Below are 23,369 nucleotides of genomic sequence, written 5' to 3' on the forward strand. Positions count from 1 at the left end.
AACTAGTCATGCATAAAGCATGGGCAGTCAAACGACCTGGGAGGTCATGTTATTCTCCGTGAATGCTAAGGCAAGAGCTGGGCTGCTGAGGTGGTGTCTGTGTTGCTGAATTGTCAGCTTAACTGCCTGTGAAGCCTGCCGAAGAGCCAGATGTGGCCAGACACATGGATTTCTTCCTCAGCTTGGTGCCGGAATCTTGTGCCAGCTGATCAATGCATGTGTTTGATGTCGGTAGGGTTAGAAACGGAGGGTGTGTTTGTGTGCGTATGAAGGATGAGCTGGTTTTCTTTGCACAGTTTACCCCTGCATAGTTACACCAAAATAAAGTTTACTTACAAGCCTTTCAAATGTTAACAAATCCATTTTACTGGTAATTGACAGAGAAGGCTTACCTAGGGAAAAAAAGGAAACTGGCTTCTATACAAATCTCTATTGTAAATAAGCGCTATTGTAAATATTGTAAGTACAGCAATGTGGGGATCGTGTACCAAGACTGTCATTACTGTACGTTTGTATATTCTTATGATTTTCTTTGATGCTATTTCTTCCAGGTTTGCATTTGTTTTGGAGAAAGTTGTAACCCTGTAATTTTGCTTTTACTATAACTGCAATATCAGGCTCAAAGCCTTAACTCCAAGCTATTAATTTGAAGCACTTTTTTGTCACCCCTTATAGACAGAAATGTGAGTGCTGAAATATGCAGCTACTCTGCTTGAGATTTATCTGTGCAGTTCAGTTCCTAGTAACAAGATTTTAAACACTACTAAATGTACTTATGCTACACAATGAAAATCGCTATGGAGTTGAAATGCAGTTATTTTAAATAATGTTTTTCTACCTCTTTTGAAAGTCATCTTAATTTTTTTTTAAAAAGCTGACATTTTCAAACTAGTGTTTTTGCTGTAAATCTGTATCATAGCTCCAACTTGCTAAAACGTAGACATAATTTCTTCACATTAATAGTCACTGTGGAGCCAGGGGAGTTCACTTGTTTGCAAGGTATTTTCCTTGGGCACTTGAGTAAGTAGTCTGCTTTTCAAAGTTACGTAGATCCTGAAGTATCCGCTACTCTAGGCAGAAGGAATCCCCACTATAGGTAACTTCGCTTAATAAAAACGTGCTCTTTCAAAGTATAGCTGGAACGTGAGCTGAGATGGAGCATGAGAAATTGGACACTCGAATTCCAAGTGTCACAGTTAAAATTCTATACAGTTTTCAGTTTCTTCATGTTAACGTTAAACGTATTTCCTTGTTGCAGGTGGTGATGCTTTACGACTTGACACACTTTTGGAGTGGTGGAGAGAAAAGAATGGCACTTTTTGTTCCCGACTCATCATTGTTCTAGACTGTGAGAACTCTCAGCCTTGGGTTAAAGAAGTAAGGAAAGTAAACGACCAGTACATCGCAGTGCAAGGAGCAGAATTGGCCAAGGTTGTAGACGTTGAGGAAGCAGACCCTCCACAGCTTGGCGACTTCACCAGGCAATGGGTTGAGTACAACTGTAACCCTGACAGCAACATCAGCTGGTCTGAAAAGGGTCGTACAGTGAAAGCAGTGTATGGTGTGTCAAAACACTGGAGTGACTACACGTTGCATTTGCCAACGGGAAGCGATATTGCCAAACACTGGATGATTTATTTCCCGCGTATTACCTATCCATTAGTGCATTTGGCAAACTGGTTTTGTGGTCTCAATATGTTTTGGGTCTGTAAAGCGTGTTTCAGGTGCTTGAAAAGATTGAAAATGAGTTGGTTTCTTCCCACAGTGCTGGACACAGGACAGGGTTTCAAACTCGTCAAATCCTAATTAGGAACCAAAGAGGAAATGAAGTGAGAGCTCTGGGAACTTTCTCACTTTAAAGCATTTGCAACTTTTTGTATGACTATTTTCTCTGAATAAATCTGCTACACTCACTTTGTTCAGCTCTTTGAGCAGCTAAAGTATATGCAACAGTTAGAAACTCCAGTCTTAAACAGAAGAGGCTAGGACTATAATATTTGCGTTTTGTTACTGGACTGTATGTACATATGTAAGAGACTTACTATGACCATGCATTTTGGCGACAGTTGCATGTTCATATGTGTTACTTCAAGCAGCCTTTGTTCAGAATCACCAGTGTGACAGACAGGAGCTCCTATGAATGTTAGAGCATGCTTATTTGTCATTTATATCCCCTATAAGGTTCAAATACGGGAAGGGAAACCAGCTAATCTTGAAATCAATATTTATGTCCTTGAAATTGGTTGGTGGGATCAAGGCTATTATAAAATAGCACTGAGCCAAAAATTAAAAGAGAAGAATGAATAGTCATTGTAGATAAGTAGCTACCAGGAATCTTGTTTTATTTGCTTTTACATCTTCAGCTCTTGCCTCGTTCTCTACTGCCATCAGTGGAAATTTGCTACAGAAAACAAGGAAATCAGCCAATCTTGTAATGTTCTGATGGAGTTAAAAGTGCACTGAGAGGTTTTTTCCTCACTGGTCAGGGTGGTTCTGTCTTTTTCAGGCTCTTATCTGTTTGTATTTCTGAAAAGCTACTCTGAAGTAAAAATCAGCAACAACAACAAAAAAAACAAGGAATTTAAGTAAGAAGCTAGTCTATTGATAAAAAATAAGAGATACAAATGCTGCCTTGCTTCCACATTTATCTGAAGTCTTTGCTGTGCCTAAGACCTCAGTCCTGTAAAATGTTGAGTCTGGGATTAGACAGATGGGTTCACCTCCAAAAGTATTAAATCTATGAGCAAGCAGTTTGTCAGAAAAATTATTCCCATAAGCCAGCACTGAATCCTAAATGTTCCTCAACTCTGTTCTCCCAGCCACAAGGTCCTGGTCTTAGTCCTTCAGTTACAGAGTTGGATGGGACTCTGGAAATCTTGTCTTGGTGCTCTTCAGTCAGAGAAGCTGTGTAGCTTTTTTTGTCTTGTTTGCCCAAATACTGTAAGTCAGAAGCTAAATAACTAAGCCGCCAACGTAGTACGCTTTGTGGTGTTGCACACGTGTACAATCCCAACATTTGAAAATCAAGAAATTAGTCCTTTTTATTTTTGAAAAAGTTTAGAACATCAATCATAACACTTCTTGCTAACTACAACAGGTACATCTTGCTCTCTTGCTTCTACTGTTACATCTTTATGAACGTTGTCTGTATCTTTGTATGACAAGAGGAACTGAAAAGCGTGGGATTTCTGACCTATGCTGGGAACTGTAAGTAGACTAAAGTGAAAATCTGCTCTGCAGTGTCGTGATACACAGTTTTGTACAGAACAAACACAACATTTGGTGCTGAACTTTTGCCTCAGTGTATTAAATGGTTTCCAGCATATTTATTAAACTGTTAGGTTTTTCTGTAGGATAGACTGTGTGATCTTTAGCAGTTTGTTAAAAATTAAATGAAGAATCAGCTCTTCAATCTGCAAAAAGGTTATTTGCAAAACCAATCATGTGTTTTCAGATTTGTTTCAGTTTTCACAATTAACTCTAGTTTTCTGAATTTGTAATAATATTAACATTAACTAAGGTTATACCTACTTTTGATTTTATTTTTTAAAGCAAAGGCATGGTGAAAATGCCTTTTTAATCTAAAATATATGTTTACAGCCACTGAAAACTGTGAGGCCTTTTTGGACAAAGAGACTGTATTTTGTCATTCAAAATCCAGGGTGTAGGATGATGAGCCTCAGGAATTCAGCAGTATTAATTCACCACTTCTACACTAATTAATATCAAGACATCCTGCCATGGCCCATGTTCCCAGGCAAGGACCAAGTGAAGGTAGAACTCTCCTCTGGTGCCTGGTACTCAAGCAATTCCATGGGTCTCTGCCTGGCTCAGCCCCACGTGCACATTGTGGGAGACAATACACCAGAAGCTCCTCATGACAGTGAGAGATTATCCCTCTGCTGTGCTCTGTATGAAATACAGAGGCAAAGCCTGAAAGAGAAATTTAGACCTAATTCCAAAGAATGTTACATATGCTATCATTGACATGCAAGTTACGCTTGAGATGCTCAAGAATTTATTATATGGATTTACATATATGGATTGAGAAGGGTAGCTTGAGGTCTAAACTTTTTTCTTTTTTTTTTCAAGATGCTTGTCTGTACTGTACTTTCAGAAATTTTGTTATAAAGGTTGCTATAAATTTATATCAATCTTACGTTGACTTTCTTTCATTTACTTCCCATACATTATCAACCTTGCTGAAACACGCAAAAGCACTAAGTCCTACAAACTTTTGTCTTTAAAAGAAATTCAAATTGCAAATTCACAGTAATGGTTTCTTTTCTGAACAAGTATGGGAATAAAAGCCATCTTCTTAATTTTTGCACTACCAGAGTTAAGTATTTGCTGTTCATTATGCTTTGCATGCCTTGTGATTGTTGTTGTCTGGCCTTCAGTTTTTCCTAGAAACTTCATCAGTTTTATTAAGCTTTCCCTTTATTTTGCAAAGTCATAATTAATGCTATGCTAGCTGTAAGCATCTATGGTGCCAGCAGTGGACGATGTAACTGGCTTAAATTTCTTGTGTACAAATACCTTTCTGTGGGAAGATTTTTACTGGAGATACTGTTTTTAAATCTGTAAATAGATTTTTTTGTGTATTTGTTATATTGCTTAAATATATTTTGCTGTTTTGGATGCTCATTTCCACTTCATGTTTTTATTTATCACTTCCAAAAACTCTGTGCTCCATCTTGAATTACGTATTTTTTTGTTTGGCTGGTTTTTTTTGTGTACATCTTGTTTCAGAGTTCTTTTTTTAGATAGAAGGTGCAATGGGGCTTACTGAAAACACTAAGGATTATCTGTAGCTTAACAATTTAATAGAAATGATAAATATTAACTGAAATTATTAACATGCCCTTTACCTTCTCATTTTTTATAATTTAGTCAACAAGCTAGTAAAAGCATTACTTGTGCTTTGAGACATGACTTTTTAGAGTCTTAACTGAAGATTTCATTGATGTATTTGTATTTGTTCAAACTTGTCATCTCCGGTAAGATCTGACTCTAAAGTTAATGGAGGGTTCCTGTTTGAATTAGATCAAGCCTAGGAAAACAAAGCAGAAAGAAACTGCGATGGTGTACAGTGATGAAGAGGTCAAATCTGCACGTTTATTCCTCTTAAAAAACTACTAGGGATGTTCTTGCCCTCCCTCCTCATGAAACACTCCTACCATCACTCATAACAAGCTGGGGCTGGGCTGTGACCCTCTCAGAGAAGACTGCAGGGGGAAATGCCAGAGAAGCAGAGCTGCTAGCGTGAGGGGCAGGTGATGGGCACGGCAGTGCCCATCCAGTATCCAGAGCTGTGGAGGGAGTCACTGCACCATTAGCAGTGCTTTAAGACACCAACCGGACAATGAAGGAAAAAAAAAAAAATCAGATTTGACTCAAAGATCCTTATGAACTTAAAAATGTTCAAATCATGTTTCTCCTTAGGTGCTGTTACATATTTGTGTTGGAAAACAACATAACCTAGAACAACTAGTAAATAGGTTTTATTTATGCCATTACTGCGGCATAAGAACTTACTTTTAAAAAGCTATTCAAATTCACCTCTCTTGAACATGGACCTGTTTTCAGAAAGCCTTCTGTTGTTGAAATCATGCAATTGTTGGTTAGGAAAGAAGATAAAACAGACTCATTGATAATACAGTATTTAGTTGCACTTGACTAGTATGTAGGATGAAAAATGCTAATATTAAAAAAAAGACTAACATTTTGTAGCAAATAAATTAACAAGTAAAAATCAAGCACGTTGATTTGGCAACAAGTACAAAGGCTTTGATCCCTGTTCCCTACTGATCCAGCGCAGTCCTCAGCTGGGCTTCATTAGCTCTTGAATACATTGTGCACCATCACTACGGAGTGAAATACAAACATGCTCTCACAAGCCTGGAGATTAAAAAGCTGGATCCAGACAAAAGGCCTTCAGTGTTACAGAGCTTACCTTCAGAGATTCCAGACCCAAACCGAGGGCAATGTCCTCGCACAACCAGATGCACACCTCAGGCATTGGTGAAGGGTCAGTCACCTTGCAAGGGAACAGACACACTGCTCAGGATACCAGGTAGGAAGCTGCTCCAAATCCATGCATGCAGCTGCTTGCAACCAATGATACGGCAACTTAAAATTTCAGTCCTCATTAACACTCAATTTTCTCTGTAGTAATAGTATCACCATCGCAGGGTACATTGAAATATTTTTGGGTTCCTACCTCAGTTACTGCCTTAAACTGAGCTAGGGAGCTGCCAGTGCTGACTTATGCCCATGCTGAAGCTGACAGAGAAACGTATCAAGCTCTGTTGATGACAGACAGTTCTATAATTAATATCTGCTGCTAAAATAAAGCAATGTGAACCTGACTTTGCCATCCCCCAGACACAAGGCCAGGATACTGGAAAACAGTCTGTGTCAGACCGTAAAACAGACAACTGGCTTCCTTTGTAAATCAAAGAGAACAGCCTGATTCAGAGATTGGCAATAGCCAGAAGACAAGTAGAAAGTTTTTGCAAAAAAAAGTTTGCTTTATAAATTGTGCATAAGGTCCCTAGATACCGTGGTACTGAGTGTATTATAAATGCATGAGATCCATTAAGAGAGATGGGGAGGGGGAAAAAACCTGACGGATCAGGTTTATATTACTGAAAGCCCTAACGATTTATTCTGCCTTGCAAAAGAGTATGAAGATTTTATCCTTAGAGAAAGGCTACTTATTTTCCAGGAAGGAAATGGCAGAAGAAAAAAAGGAAAGCCAGGAGGAAAAGAAGTACTAACAGTTGGGCCTGATCCAGAGCTGTGGCCAGGGGAACAGGCTTTGCAGACCTAGAGCTGCAGAGAGGCTTCAGGGCTGGTCAGTTTTGTCTCTCGCAGCTGTAGCATTACACCCTGACCTACAAACCAGGGCACCTGCATCCAGCCTGCCTGCTGAGCCTGTGCCTGACCCATACCAGCTCCCAAGCCCTGCTGGGGAAGCTATCAGCTCGCCACGGCCCAGCCTTGTCATGGCCCAGCCTTACACACCGACAGGACAGGTTTAATTTCTGGGTTCGTGTCCTGGCACTGTTTAATTTACTGCTACAGAGAAGGTTTCTAAAAGGAAAAAAAAAAAATTCCGTGCCTGAAGCCAGTTATCACTATACAGCAACAGCTGGCCTAGCTAGTGGGGTTTGTGTAGTACAAGGGCAACTGTGGCTGACCCATACCTTCAGGCACATTCACACAGCAGTGTCTGCACGAAATGCCTGCTGCAGCAGCAAGGAACCTTCCTGTTTTCTGCCATCACTGGTGAGGAAGGTGGCTTGCTTCATTTAAGCCAGGCCTCTGGCTCATTTTTACTCTTGGGCTCCACATGCTTCTCTCGATGAGGAATCAGAATCAGTAAGGTTGGAAAAGACCTCCAAGATCATCAGGTCCAACCACCCCCCTACTAACAATGTCACCCACTAAACCATGTCCCTAAGCGCCAGGTCCAACCTTTCCTTGAACACCCCCAGGGACGGTGACACCACCACCTCTCTGGGAAGCCCATTCGCAATGCCTAACCACCCTTTCTGAGAGAAATGTCTCCTAGTTTCCAACCCGAACCTCCCCTGAATAGTGCTACCTTCCCTGCTGAGTTCAAGGCAGGTCTCTAATACCCAAGATTCCTCAGAGAAGCAAATTCACTAAAGGCCTAGCACGTTCTGACAAGAGGCTTTATGAACATAGAGCGAGCGCAGCGCTTGCCTACACGCATGAGGTACGTGAACTACGGCCCCATTGAAAGTCGGGTGGGAAGCGGCACAGGACGTCCAGCAAGTGCCCTGCATCCTGTTTGTCTCGCGCCCAGACGTACAGAAGACGGCTTGACTTAGGGCAGGAAGTGAAATAATATTTTGTAGCGTCTGCTTGTTTGGCATAGGTGGTTAAAAACAGCATAGCTAAGATAACTATCAGGAAGGATTCCAATGACTGACGTATCATCTACCTCATCTCAAGTACAGAAAATGCACAATGGGGTGAACTCCTGTGTGGACAAGGCAGAACAGACAGGTTCCACCCAGAGACAGAAGGGAGCAGACCAGCCTGGTCCTGACGCACAAAAAAGTGTGCGCACACACCAGAATTAGCCGATGGAGACTTGTAACACATGCGGAGTATCCAGGCACCTTCAGTTCTGGGTAAGCCAACTGTCCTGCTGGGGATGCTAGACAAACTTAGCAAGTTGGGTGCTCCTGAGAACCTCCTCTGAAGTTTCTAGTTCCATTTCATAATGTGCAGCATTGAGATGATTTATGGAGTTTTGGTGGGTTTTGTTTGTTTTTATAAAACAAACAATAAAAACACGTCTCAATAGCTAGACCTTAGTACTTGTCTGGAATTCATTGCTGAGCAGCAGGTGCCCTGTGGCTCTTCTGAGAAAAAATAAATAATGAATTGATGACTATTGGGAAATTGCTATGTACAGTTGCACAGTAAAGAACTGCCACCAAAAAGTTAGCAGGTCTCACTTGCACTTACCCTGGAGAGAAGGTTTATTAGTCATTGCACGATACTAGATATTAATTTGCAGCTGGGCAGCATTACTGTAGTTCATTTTCCGACTCTTTCCCCAGCTTCTCACCAGCTAACCTTAACAGGGAGTTAAGCTGTTGGTCCTGCCAGAGCCTGTTGCAGGTACTTGAATTAAAGAGATAAGGGACAGATTCGTGGACAGCAGCTGCACTGAGGGCTCTGAAATACCAAGCTGCTAACCCAAGGCCAGGACTCCTCTTGTTATCAGTTCAGGTTCTCCTCCCCCTGAAAAGCCTGCAGCCCCCTGGTCTACCCAGGGAGCCATGTGCCTCATGGCTGGCAGAGCATGAGGGCATTATCAGCCATCTGCTGGAGGATAACAAGGTCTTTAAGATTCATTCGTAAAACAGAACTGTAAACTGTGAAATGACTTTCATTTTTGGGTCCACATCAGACTTTAAGATAGTCACGGTGTGACCACCAATGCTCACAACTGTGTCAGGGTGCTGAGTCAACCTACAACATCAAAATTGAAATAAATACCCAAAATATCACTTTCACGAGGGAACTCATTCCATGTTCACTCTCTCTTTTCTAGTTATAGTCACTGCTCCTTAAATTTCCAGAGATCTTGGATGGTTTTTGCTATGTTAGTTACAGTTTTGATGTCTTTAGGATTTATGAGGCACTCATCTCTAGACCGCAAAAGGGAAATAATTCAGAACTGGTCACAAAGCTGTCAGTTCACAGCCCATTCCAACTTGTCCATCTGTCACTTTTCATATAGTTGTCTTCTCCACCGCAGAAGATCTTGGCTGGAGCGCTTAGCTCAGCTACAGGTCCTCTTTCAAGCTATTAGGCTTACCCCAAAAACCCACGCAGATCGAGAAGTGAAGGGAATGGTAACACCAGCGGGTGTAGAACATCCTCCGAACTGACCTGCATTGCGTGGAAGCACCCCACTACTCTCAGGGGTGTGTGGTCATCCTGCATCAGCACAGTTCAGGAGAGCCACGCTGGTGCTTCCACCAACCACGTATCCCACAGCCCTGGCCATCAGTTTATTTACCAAAAAGTCATTCCAAATGGCAGCTGTAACATACTTTAAAACCAGGAATTTTAGGAGATAGGTAGCAGGACACAGCTAGCACTTCACTTCATCATTCCACCACTGAAGTAAATCCACCTCTGGTGGGCTTTCCTCCATGTGTAGAAGCAGCACCTTTCTCTACCAGAGCTGTTTGCCAGCCTCAGACGCATCGTGGAGTAGGTCTGGGTGGAGAGGAGATGCCCACCAAGCTCACCACGGAAGGAGGGCCAGGCCAGGGCCTCTGCCTGCTCCTGGCATGTGGTGCGAAGGTGCGGTGCTGCCCCATCCCAGGGCTTCAAGTCACAGACGTGTGAGGAAAGCAAGGCACCCAGACAGGCTCCCAGGCCCCAGGCCAAGCAGAACACCGCTCGTGGAGTACTGGGAAGTGCCGAAAGCCCAGTCACAGGTGGGTGAGCAGCTCGAAACTGGGATCTGTGAAGCCTGTTCTGGAGCCAAACATTTCAGTTAGCTTCTGGAGCCCTGTTTCACCATTAAAATGGCATTTTAAAAGCATGCCAAGGGAAAGAGAAGGAGAAGAGGACAAGGGACACAGTGGCACTGCTGGCAGTAAGGCACCTGACGAGTGCAGGGGTAGCAGGCAGAGCGGTTTGCTGTGACGGGGCACCATGTTCACATCCCTGCTGCAGTGCCAGGGCTTACACCTCATCTCTCCTGAGCCCTGAGGTCTGAACTCTGCCAGTGCCTGCAGCTGTTAAAGGAGTTTCTGTCCCCTCTATGCTGCTGCTGTGTCTGGCTGGAAGCCCTCAGTCCGCAGGGGGCTGCGTACCAAACCACCCAGCCCAGTGTTACGAGCTCCTCTGGGTTCAAGGGTTTCCTCCTGGAAAACCTGACCTCGTGGCGATCAGAAAAGATCTCCAAACACATGCTCTAGACATGAGCTGGTAAGAGGGGAAAGATGTTGCCATTTGACTAGATGACTGGCTCAAATGCTCGCTAAGGGTGCTGGAAATCTGGCCTCACCTGCCAGAACTCTGGTTGCTTCAGCACAGTGTTTAAAGCTGCTTGGGATGAGGTTTCCCCACTCAGGACAGTACACAGCATCTTTCCCCAAGCCAGCCCATCCCAAAGTGAAATACCGAGATGAGGTGCAGAGCAGATGTTCCACCAAGGTCTCCTCTGACACCTGGGGGTGGTGGCGTCCATTCTCACTGAGCAGTAGCAGGCAACAAACTGTGACCTCCCACACCGTGGGTAAATAGCTCTCAATGCCAAGTTTGGGGTCAGAAGGAAAACGCCTGCCTCCTTGCCAAGCACCTGTTGATTTATTAGGGCAAGGGTGTTTAAGGCTCCAGAAGTAACTTGCCTTTTTGTAGAACAAATCCCATCCGGTACGTCCTCATGGTGTATGCAGGAAAACAGCAGCGAGTATTTATTTACCACCCTTCATCTCAGGAAACCATGCATGAATGCAAACACAGGAAGCTGCGTTTTAAATGTCAAAGTATGCTGTAAAAGCTTCGTGTCAGCTACACTTCTCCAAACTAGAAAAATACCAACAGTTTCAATAATAACAATGTAAGAAGAAATTAAATTACTTTTCTTTCCCCTTTCTTTCATAAAGGACAATCTCCTGAAGTCAAGCATCGATACAGTAAAATATTTTTCACCAGGGCATTTTGCACATCAGGAAGAACTCATAATTTTATTCTGTGTTGATATTTGCATATTCATTTAGTCAAATCCATTTCTCCTCATGATTAAGAATGCTATATAACTGATATTCTTCTTCCCTGTACTGTGACACAGCATGTGACTCACAGCTTGGCTTCATAAGGATGCTCATGAATGCTAAAGCACAACAACTGCAGGAAAGCATACTGCGTTCCTGTATGCTCAGGCTAGAAGAAAATAGCTGTAGTGCTCTGTAACCTGGCTTTCTTCAGGGGCTGGATACTGTCTTTGATCTGAGAAAAAGATTTGCAAGAAAATATCAGGGAAACTCTCTCCACTTGTAACTCTATGAGTCTGAGGCACGTTGAAGGAGATGAGATTATCACACCTAAAATGCATCAATTTCCTATAAAGGGGACACAGACCCTGAAGACCAATTTAGGCTTTTTGCGCTTTTGATTTAAAAGCATTGAATTTGCTTTAGAAACTAAACTAACCCTATACTCAGTGAGTTGCTCCAGAAATGCACAACCATCCCTGTGGGTTTTTTCCCCACGGGTAGCCAGAACTGAGCCCTATGTTTCATCAAACATTTAGAGAGGCATCACATGCCCAGCCGCTGTCCTCCTGCATTTGAAACTTTCTTCCACCTAGCCTAGACTTTTCAAACTTGCTATAATTGAAAAGTAAGCCCCTGGCAAATATAAAATTTTAATATTATGTCACCTGAGGTGTCCAGTGAAGAAGACATTTTTTTTTTTAGAAATTGAACTTGAAAAAAAGGATAACCACTGAAGCAACCACTGGAGTTACTGAAAGCCTTAGCAAAAAAGGATTTAAGCGTTGAACACAGGCTTAGACCTTAAGAACTGCTTTCATCTGTGAGAGCACGCAATGCATTCGTCACTTGTATCTATGCACTTTCCCTGAATGTTAGATGTCCATGTTTCTCCACTTCGTAAGAAATTTTATTTCTTATTCAGATCAATGTTTCTAATTCTACACTGATACATAGCACAAGGTAATGTCATTATATTACAAGACAGTTTAATTTGCAAGTTCATTTCTTGCCAAGAGTAGGGCAGCAGAGTTCCTAATTCTAAATAAAACCTATTTTATGCCAAATATCCTTGCCAAAGCCCTCTAATGAGCTGGCACAGAATGGTTTCACAGGAACATCCTACAGTCAGCCGTGCTTTCCAGGCATTTCTGGTACCTTATGACAACTCTATTTTTTATTATCTTTTTATTATTATTTTTTTTGTAATGTCTTTGTCATTTTGTTCTACTGTTTTCCAAGAAGTGAGCAGGAGAATTTCCTCTCAACCAGCACACACATTTAAAAAAAAAAAGGCAGGTCACTTCAGTGCTTCAGTTCTGTCATGTCTGGAAATATTAAATATTTATAGCGAAGCAGTTCTGTCGCTGATAGAGAAAGCGGTCAGTGTTAGAGTCTGAATCACAAGTGTCAGCAGTAGACCTCTCATTCATACACAGAAAATAATAAAACAGTGTGGGATTCAATTGCTTCGTGCTCTCAGGAATCACAGCACAGACTTTGTTCAGCCCTAACTTGTCCACGTGAGGATCTGAGGATATGTGAAGGCCTCTCTTGAAAAATGTGTTGCTCTTTGGAGGAATCAAAAAATGAGTTCAAAGTACTGCCTTTACTATACTAATTTCTTCATCATGGCCAAATTACAAACTAGCCTCTTACAAACTCCCATTAGAGAAAGCTTTCCTTAAGCAATTAATAAGCTACAGAAGAAATCCCAGTACATATCCCTATTGTCCAGGGCACACGACATTTTCCTTCAGTATTAAACCTTACTGATTGAGGGCTTTAACATTACAGATGGAGCATTTAAAATACTCCATACTAGTTACATTATTTAATATGCTTCATACTATATCACCATCCACAAGCACTGATAGCCAAGTACAGCAAAACATTGAAAAGCAAAGGGAAAAAAGAGAAGGAACCCAAAGGGTAACGCTTACCTACTTATTGTAGAGCTTATGAAGGTCCAGTTAGCACTGTGCCACAGGAAGGAGTGAGTGCACAGAATGGCTGTGGGGTACAAGACTACCAGCACCTCTCTGTGACCTCCCTCCTCTTGAGCCTGCCAGTCATTTCTAGGTCATTACTAGCACATGTGTAACATACCTATATGGCCTTGTATTTGCTGCTCCTTACAGCTCCCGCTCTGCCAGTGAAACAGCTTTGCCAACAGCTCCAGCAAATTATAAACAAGGAGCCATGGGCCAGTATCCTGTAATGAATTTCCCTGGACACTCTGGCTGCAGCATAAAAATGTTTCAGGGCTCAAGAAGGGAGAAAAAGGTTCCTCAGATCCGGGGTGACCTACCCTCCTTGAAGAACTTTGCTCTGAGCAACTTCATATCTCTAGAGACAAGCTGCTGGCAAAGCAGCACCCCAATACCAAACCCCTAACACCAGCCTGCAGAAGCCAGTCATCAGCACCACCCAGAAACTGCTGCCTCTACTCATCAGCTACATAGCTCTAAGCAGGTTGCTGTACTTGTGCTCCACTGATACAAAGCCAACACAGCTGGTGCAGGTAGGAGGTGACCAGTTTTTAATAGGGTGGGAGGGATTGAAGAACCTTTCTCATTGTTGTTGCACTATGTGCCTTTCTTTGTTGATGGATTCAGTACTCCAAAGTGGGGTTTATCACAGTGATCCATGTGCTAACACTAAACTGTTGTGCTGTAAGGTATCCATTTCCTCCCACAGCTACTGCACTGGGTAGAGCTGATGGTCCTCCCCCTGGAGCCCTACCTTGTCTCCCCGAGCTCCCCTGATCAACAGAGCCCTCTCCTGAATGACTGCTGAATTACTGACTGACAAGCTGCATGGCAAGGATGAAGTATGAATTTGGAAATCTGAAAGGTAAGTTGCCAGACTAGAGATTTCCATTTAAAAGTCTTTGAGGGGTAAGATTTTCTACTTCAAGACATGGAGGTAGAAATTCTGACCAGCCAGAAAGATACGGGAAGAGCATTATGTGGCCTCTGATGAGGGCTGTCAAAGCAGTACTCCTGCTACGACAGGAGGGGACTATTTTTTTGTTTTTAATAATTTAAAATAAATTCCACTTAAGCTGTGGCTATGCTGTCTTTATGCTTTGTGGGATTTTGAATGACTAGCTTATGAATGGCTAGTGAGAATTTTAAGACCTATTTTGTGAATCTGTCATGAAACATTGCTTATCTTTCTTTAATGAAATATAACACAAATGAAGCAGGATGGCTGTTCTCTTAAATTTCAGAAGGAAGTTTTCACTCCTGTAATTTATTAAGCTCGTGGCTGTGATTTTCTTTTAATGCTTTGTTTAATATTGTATGAGCATCGCTATTAAATGTCATGAATGTTACTATGAAACTTAATTAATATTGTAAAATATGGGGCCTGAACAATTAATGAAATGGAACACACAATTTCATGAAAACTGAGCATGTGTTGTCTTGGAGTCTTTTCAACATACAGTGTAATTCACTAAGATCTTAATTATTTTCTTTATACACTGGCACCTATATTTCATGGAAACATCAGGGAGTTTTTAAATACTTTAGATAGTTCTTTAAAAATCTGAATATGAAAACAGAAATTCTTTGGCTGAAAGTTGCTCATTAGTAGGACTTTTTTCAGTTACGCAGATGCAATGTAAAATGCTTGTTTTTCTCAAAAATATAAGTAGAAGTTATTTTGCTGTAATGAAGTGCACTTAAGTGGGAAGTTTGTAAACTTAAAAACAGTAAGTCATTAAATTTTGATGCTTATAAAAATTATTGCTTGGATTTGTCAAAGTCTGAGAGATCACAAGTTTCCAATTTTACAATTTGCTGCCCACTCTGTTTCAGGTATCTTGAGGACCAAGATCTTGTGGGGGAGAGAGCCCTCAGCTGGGTATCCTGTGTCAGTAGGGCCTTCAAACCAAAGCTTCAGTTCTTAATCTCATATGCTATGACCTATGCAGAAAATAACCGGTGACAGGAAGAAAAAATAAAATAAAGGCCTTATTGCAGTCTTCTTTCCAATAAAAAAGCATTTGTCTGCTCTTCACAGAGCAGGAAGAATCCTCATTTATCTCTGTTTTCCTAAGTCTTGCTGATAGTGTGATTATCTTTGATTATAACATGGCTAACCCCTCATCTTTCCCTTTCCAAACCTGAGAGATCCTGTTCAGTCCCAAAAACCCTTGCTGTCAGACATCTTGAACTACTAGGTATTGTTCAAGCATGTTCTCCTCTGATTTTTCTCTTCTCATTCAGATTTGCAAGGAAGAAGGAAATAGTCCTTGATAGCACTAATGGATCAAGCTCCATTACTATGAAAGGCAGGAAGACAAAGATGAACTTCTTGTTTTGGTGTCTTAAAAGATACATTCCCCCACCCTCTTCAGTTGAGAGATTCTTGCCTCTTCCCTGGACTGCCAACAGTAAATGGTTCCCCTCCTTGTTCTTCCCAAGTCTGACACCCTGCAGTCAGGAGTACTCGCTGTATACTCCTGCAATGTATGGCCACTGGGCAGGTGGGCGATTTATTTATTTATTTATTGTTGTGGACTACTGACCGAGAAGAGCTATCAGCAGCAATCTTTCCCATCACTATAGCGGGGAAGGAAGAAGAGTTTTCAGAGGATGTTGGCCGGGAAATACTTGGGAAAGTCATGGAAGAAAGTTCATGCTAAGAATACCTTCAGGAAGTAAGCTACTAATTGTGCGGTGGTTTCCATTGGCAGACTGTATCTAAAAAAAAAAAAAAAAAAGGCATTAAAAAGTACAAATGTGCTTGTTTAAGGTAAGTGGGAACTCAGCACGACACAGGCAGATTGATTCCTCACAAAATGCTGTTGGCATGCAGAGGTGTAGCTTCATGTCCTGGAGCAGATGAGAAGGGAGAGCTGTCTGGCAGTGTTACAGATGTACCTTTAGCATATCCTGAAGATAGGTACAGAGTTCATTTGATGGTTACAGTAATCCTTGTAGAGCTAGGCAATTAAATGCTTTATCACCATGGCATAATTCTGTGAGTCATCTGCCATAAGTATCATCTCAAAAACTGAGGGATAAAACTGAATCAACCTACTTTAACTGATGCCTTGTTTCTAGCCTGCTCCAGAAACTCATTTGTTTTAAGGTTTTTTTTTAAGGTGTTTTTTTTATTACTCAAATCTAGCGTGTGTGCACACTAAAAACACCGCCAAGGTAGACAAGTTGGTTGTTGATGCCAGAATTCTCTTGAACTTCTCTCTTGCCAGCTTTGTGAACCAGAAGCTGTCCTCAGCTTTGTTGGCAGCCAAAAGAGGCTTCTGCTGGGTGCTTTCTGACAAAATTCCATCCAGCTTGTCAGACCATGAATACGATAAAAATATTGCTGAGGTCTGGGTTTTGGACAGTTTCCTAAGGAGATTACATATACACTACCCCCTTGTGTGCCTGCATATGTTCCCAGTAACTTTTGAACTCAGTGGCCAATATAAATCTTCTTTTGCATCAAGGTAGAGATGCTAAAGATATTTGGTTCCTACAAGTTTCATGGAAGTAAGTAGAGAAGATGGAGAGGGACATCTCATTAGCGTGCATCCCTGTTCAATGAAAGGTACTCTCTACTGTACACAGGTGCGAATGCATCATGAATACCAATATTGCTGGAGTGTAAATCCCAGCTAGTATCATTAAATACCAGAGATTTCATATAGGAAATTCAAATCCACAGGTAACTCATTTCCTTTTTGAACTCATGAAACATTTTGGTTTTAATTTCTTTGGGTTTTCTACAATTTGCCTTTACCTCATTGTGTTAATAAAACATTGCTGGCTAGTCAGACACATCTTGGTTCAGTTAACCCTTCAAGGAATACTTCTTGAGCCCATCCTGAGCCTTTCCTTCCCCCTCAAAGTCAAGAACTGCCCCTCCTTGGCTGACACAGTCCTAGAGTACCACAGCCATATTCTGGTGATGATGATTTCAGGAATGTGCAAGTAATGCCCATAATTTTCTTCACAGCTGGATAACACCCGATGGCAAAAGGACTGCTTGTTCCTGGTGTGAAGCAAAACTGAAGGACTGCCGTACTTTAAAGGTGTATTTTTGTCTGTGCTGCATCAATAAGCAGTGAACTTAAAGCACCTTCAAAAGAGAGTGAGGAACAAACACTGTCTTGGCAGTCAGTGCACTCTAATTATTGCATTGTTATTGCAGCTGCTTTCATGAGCAGCAGCTAAGCTAAACGCAAAATAATACCCCTGTGAAGATGCACCTTCAGTTTTGGAGTTGTCATCTCATTGAAGCTGCTGCAGTGCCACAGGAAAATAGCTATTTTAAAATGATGAATGGATCTTCTGAACATTTATTTGCTATACCCTGTTCTTGAACTGTTTTGTAAAGTAGTCTTCAAGGCACTTTTGTAAGGCCATTAACGGTATCCAGTGAAATGGCGCAGCCAAAACAAAATGGATACCCTCAAATATGGAATTACAGGGAATTTTCCCAGAATGGGTAATGTAGCATGACAGCTCAAACTTTGGTGAGCACAGAGCAAGCTCTGTATCTCAGCAGCAGGTCCCTGCCTCCTGCCCCCAGCTGGCTGCCTGCTTTTGTGCCAAGCACCTGCAGAGGAAGCAGGAAGCTGGGGCCTGCCAGCATTATTACTTACCGGCAAAACAAAAAGTGGCTGGCAAAAGTTGAAGGTTGCTTTGTGGTGTCTAATGTCCTCCTCAGCTTGCTCGAGATGGGGTCTTGGACAAGGTGACTGAGGAAGTTAGAGGGTGAGAAGCTCTCTTGGCCCCTAGCACAGAGGTCTAATCTCAGATGTTGCGGAAGGACCGGAATTGCAAGATCCTGGTACACAGTCAGAGGTAACAGCCCTCTTTCCCCTATAAACTCAGTTTCTCCTACTTCTCCATTTCCCTCCTCACCCAGAACATCCCCCCTAGTATTGCCCCAAAGCTTCACCTTTTCCCATAATTTCCCTTTTTCTCCTTTGCAACCCCAAGATTTCCTTCCCCAGTTTTTTGTCTTGTAGTCTCTGCTCCTGACAAACACTCACGCTTCATTTCTTTCCTGAAATTGGTGAATTGTAACCTCTAAAGCAGTTAATTTAATATTTCCTTTAACGTTAGAAAAAGGAAAAGAAAAAGAAAGAAAAAAAAAAAGAAAAAAGAAAAATAAAACTGCCACAGAAATACAGAAATAGATTTCCTCCATCAGGCATTTCTAAATACCACAGTGATTTCTGTCAACAACAAGCATGAACTTTACATAGACTGGATGGCGTTGCAGTTCTGCAGCCATGTTATGTCCCCACCAGAACCATTCTTATATGGCAGTATCACAGAACCACATTTTATTGGCCCAGAAGATCTCCTACAGTTTCCCTAAAGAGAGAATTTAGTTCTCTGTGCAAAGCCCTCAAAGGTGCAGTAGGTGCTCTGCCAAGCCTAGCATAACTGCTTAGTAACTAAGGACATTTGAGGAATAAGTAGATTCATGATTTGCAGGTCATGTCTTCACAAAAGAAGACGTTCTTGCTAGCACTCAAAATGTGCTGTTTTATGAAATGGAAAATGAATTTCAAGACTGTTGCCTGAATTTGGGTCAGAAGTGCTATTCCACTTCACCACAGGACATGCCAGATTTCAAGGTAAACTTGAGTACATGTATATAATGTAGACTTCCCAAATGAGTCAACCTGTACAGGGCAACACCAAAGTCACCACTGTAGTATCTTTCCCATATGAAACTAAAGGCTGTAATTCATTCAGTGCACAGAGATTAACTAAGAATTCCTGTTGTGGTGCCTTCACATGCTGTTTATTTGTCCTCTCTCTTGGAAAATCCTACCCCCTACCTCAGGTGTGCCTCTGCTCTTCATGTAACAGATGCTAAAATGCCAAAGATTTACAGTAGTCTTGGATTACCAGTGGTTGTGTGACATACTCATCTGAGGCTGCAATAAAAATGGAAGAAGCAGGACAGAAAACTAGGTACTTGAGAGTTTCTATAACTGTCCCAAGTAACAACGACCTCCGTTAGAAGAGTAAAGCAAATGATAGGACATAAGTCCCAAAACTTCCAGGCCCCTTCCTGCTTCACTAAAATACATGGCACTGATTTTGGAAGTACTTTACATTGCTCACAAAGGCTGTCGCGAGACACAATAGATAGCGCTGCTGTTAATTACAGCACAAACCAGTGCCTCGTGTGTCTGATTGAAAGCAGGAACAGGACTGTGGCGATTCCTCTCCATTGCAATGGCAAACTGGATTATACTGACCAAAGGGATACATTTAAAAGACTTCTTGTAAAGGTAGCACTGTGTATTGAGAGCAATTATGCTTGACTTCATAGTAGTCTGCATGTCCTTTTTGTTTATGGGTACAATTCACAATTCACTACACAGTGAAGTAAATAACACTCAGTCACAGATTTTTCTGGAGTATACACCACTGCCTGTTAAAGCTGATAAGGTAAACTGCACTGCTATTAAAACATCGATACCTTGGATTAAAACGTTTTTAGTAATTGCACTGAGTCAAAGCTGTTCCTGAGCTCATTAGTCACAAGGGGTCTCTTAGTCTCTCCCCGCCATCTCAGAATAACTGGGATTTTGTTGCTCTCTTTTGTCTGTATTTTTAGGTGGTTTTTTTTCTTTTTTTCTTTTTTTTTTTTCTCTACCATTTGTACCCCCTCAATGACCCTTTAAACGGACACCTTTCCTGTAAGGACAGCTGTATGTACTTGAGAGTCAAGCAAGTCTCCTGTTACGGCTATACAGAGCACCTAAGCTGAAGCAGTTTTGCATTGAAGAAGAAAGAAATACTATATTATTCATTAGTATTCCTTTAAATGCTTCTTCTTCATCACAAATGTAATCGGTATTTCTTAATTAAAAAAAAAAAAAAGGATCTGCAGAATCTCTGAAAACTGGGCCACATGTTTTTTTAGTGACTAAGTTTAAAGAATGCAAATACCATCAATTCAGCTTAAAATAGCCATGAAATTTTACATTCTGATACTATACAAGCCTAGCACATACTTACTGTCTTAAGGCCATCTTCTCTGGATGCATTTTTTGAAATTGGCCTGACTCAGGATTCTGTCCAAAATAGCTGTGATAGTTTAAAACTTCCCAGCCCTGGCTCTGAGCCCCCCACTGGCATGGCTGAAGCTGAGTCAGAGGGACGTGTGCTTCAGCACGAGAGATCCTGGGAGGATGCTGAAGTGTCAACTGACACTTGTGAAAAGGCAGCAAAGCTTCCTTCTGGCTGCAATTCCCCACATCTCCGAAAGATTCAGGCCTTCCTCTATCTGATCTCACCAAATCAGCCTATGATGCACAAAAAGGTAAAATAAAAATAATAATAACAAAAAAAAAACTTCATGTGTACCTCCTTATTTTACTGACTGACATTAAAATTAGTCTGCCATTTTGGTTTTATCCATTCTGTGCTGAATAGGGTTGTTTTATCTACGGCAGACTTCAGACATGTTGTTTCAATATGCTAAGATAAGAAATCTGCATGTTATGAACTTTTTGTTATATTTGTGATCCTAGGATTATCCTTTTTGTTTTCTGGAGTTTTTTAAACCAGATTTGGTATGCTACAGGACAGGAAGTTGGAAACTAGACTGTCTCCTTATGAGACAACCAGTAGCTGAATAGGTTGTGCAGGAAGTTAGGCTGGGAAATTGGTTCTCCTTATATTGTCCGTAGAGATATAAATAAGGAAAGCAACAGAGCTGAGGGAATGAAAACAACTGTAAGATCTGCATTTTATACCTTCAGGTGAGACATTTAAAGAACATGATTTTCTCAGGTGCAAGAAACATCTTGATTGTCAGGAGTCCAGGTCTGGATCAGATCTCCAGAAACACCCAAGAAGAGATTAACTGCCGAAATTCTACTATTTTGCATAGCTCCGGATGCAGTAAGAATACAAAATAATTCCTTAGAAATCTCTCTGTTAAACTCATCTTTCTTATTTCTGCAGAAAGCTCCAGTGTAGCTGTTTCCTAGGTACCTAACTATCAGAGAGCAAACTGTAAATCCCAGGTGAATGTGGGGAGAACCTAAAGGACAGCAATCCTTCAGCACCAGGAGAGCTCACCATTTTTTGCTGAATAGGCCTGGATACCAGGTGTGTGCACGACATGCTCTGGGGAGCCCAGGCCTGTAAATACAAGATTCCAGATTAAGCTGTGGGGGACAAGACAGCAAACATTGGCAAACCGACTTACTGGCACACAAATCCTTTCATGGACCTAGGGTAAGGCAGGGTTTCAGTCTGTGAATTCTGCTACATAGTGCCCCAAATCCAAGCGCTGCAGGATCACTTTTATTTGCTTTGTTTTTACGTTTTTTTTTTTTTTTTTCCTTGGGAGAGTCCATATACTGATTGCTGTAATAATGTTGTCTGAAACACCTTATACACCAAGATGTTTGATTCTGGCATAGTAGCATTTTGTCTCGTCCCCAGCCTTACCATTCTGGAAACTGGTCCTTTTTAGAATCCCAGTCTTTAGTCTGCAAGCTACAAAGACCTGACCCAAACAGCAGAGACCAGCTCTTACTGTATTACACTTGGGTTTGGTACTGTTGGTGTATTCCAGTGCAAATGGGTTTTCTATATGTTCAGGCAGCAGAGTACAAATCCTTGATGTAAGAATCTCAATCTGAGCAAATCAACAGGAAATCAGAGGAGATTTTATTACAGGTTAAACAGGACGTGCTACAGGAGGCATGGTTAAAAAGTTTTTAGATGGATCTTAGAAGCTGGCAAGATGCAGAAGTCTTGTAACTAAACTGAGAGACATTAAACTGCTTGGCAGACCAGCACATGTAAGTTGTCATATGATCTGTGAAGAATAATAAGAATTACAAGAATAATATGAATAATAAGAAGAAACTAGTGTCCCGGTGAACCAGGGCAGTAAAGCTGCCAGTTAAGGGGCACAGTGCAAAGCCACATAATCAGATGTGGGGACGAAGACCTGCAGAGTTAATGCAATGCTTCTCTCTGAAGCAATTAACTTTGCCGAAAAGGTTTGGCTTTACAGTGTTATGCAATTGCACAAAATGCACAAAGCTATCCAGCTGGACGAATGCTTCCTCCTACTGCTGTCTATATATTCCCAGACTGGAAGTTGCATACAGGTACTAGCTGGCCCAAGACTTGCATGTGCTTTGTTTTCATAAATAATGAGCTTAGATTCACCTCAAGAGCTTAACAAACTTCTTAGGCTAATAAATCTGTTAAACAGGATCTGAACCAAACTGCAGTCCTGGGTTTCCTGGGCACTGCAGCTATCTGACGATGCTGAGAATCAGGTCATATATTCAGTAGCTTATCTTTAGATAACCATAGCTAAACAAAATCCCCAAAACCTTGGCATTAATGTCATGCCATTAAAAGATAAAAGGAACTTCAGCTTAAATTAAAAATGCCTTTTGAGAATGTTTTTTAAAATACAATATTATAATGCTATGGCAAGTTGGATTAAAGCCTGAGATAAATATATATATATATGTATAAAAAAAATCATTTACTATGAAGTTATACTGCTGTTAAAAAAAAAAAAAAGGCAGCTAATACTTGAAAGGGATTGATGTGGTATAATAGGACTTCTAATTTTTGAAGCAAAAGCATGACAAACAGAACTATGCCAAAATTCAATTTAATCTGTTTCTTTCCACCCCTCCTCCCCCAATAAGAGGTTGCAACGCAAACAAAACTAGTACAAGTCTTACATTGAGGAGAAGAATTGTGCAGATGGTTTCTAAGCTGTGCTTAAAACACAGCAGAAGTGTTTTAGCATAGATGTGAGGGACATGAAAGCATGGCTGGAGAAGCCATTCCCCCAGGAGAGCAAAGGCACAGGAGAACCCTCTGCAGCAAGAGCAGGGAAAGCACAGAAAGAGGTCACAGGTCCTCAAGACTTACAAAGAGCAACTGTCCCTGCAGGATTCAAAACAGGTGCAGAGGCAGCCAGAACAGTTATCTGAACAATCTGCAGTGAGAAATTTAAAATAAAATGCTATAATGCTATAATAAAGGCTCTTTTTATCATGCTGAAATGAGCACTAAGCATGTGAAAGGTTGACAAGAAAAATATGAA

The 23,369-nt window shown here is 41.4% G+C and overlaps 1 protein-coding gene and 2 long non-coding RNA genes across 3 annotated transcripts in view; 2 read left to right on the forward strand and 1 right to left on the reverse strand.

Annotated features, from left to right (window-relative positions):
* Positions 1-4,645, forward strand: part of TMEM168 (transmembrane protein 168) — a 26,444-nt gene extending 21,799 nt beyond the window's left edge. Inside the window, exon 5 of the mRNA XM_083803192.1 lies at positions 1,259-4,645. Coding sequence (XP_083659318.1) covers positions 1,259-1,806 — 548 coding nt within the window. The 3' untranslated portion in view covers positions 1,807-4,645. The remainder of the gene's footprint in view (positions 1-1,258) is intronic.
* LOC310883220 lies at positions 4,052-13,756 on the reverse strand. Its single transcript, XR_014573376.1, has 3 exons — positions 13,226-13,756; positions 5,957-6,040; positions 4,052-5,867 (listed from the first exon to the last, which is right to left on the reverse strand). It is a non-coding gene; the product is annotated as an uncharacterized lncRNA (long non-coding RNA).
* Positions 13,757-14,001: 245 nt separating this feature from the next.
* Positions 14,002-21,665, forward strand: LOC310883227. The gene is made up of 4 exons (XR_014573381.1): positions 14,002-14,138; positions 15,110-16,049; positions 17,259-18,109; positions 21,245-21,665. It is a non-coding gene; the product is annotated as an uncharacterized lncRNA (long non-coding RNA).
* Positions 21,666-23,369: the final 1,704 nt, after the last annotated feature.

The sequence above is a fragment of the Anser anser genome (assembly GCF_964211835.1).
Source record: "Anser anser genome assembly, chromosome: 1".
In the NCBI taxonomy this organism is placed as follows: domain Eukaryota; kingdom Metazoa; phylum Chordata; class Aves; order Anseriformes; family Anatidae; genus Anser; species Anser anser.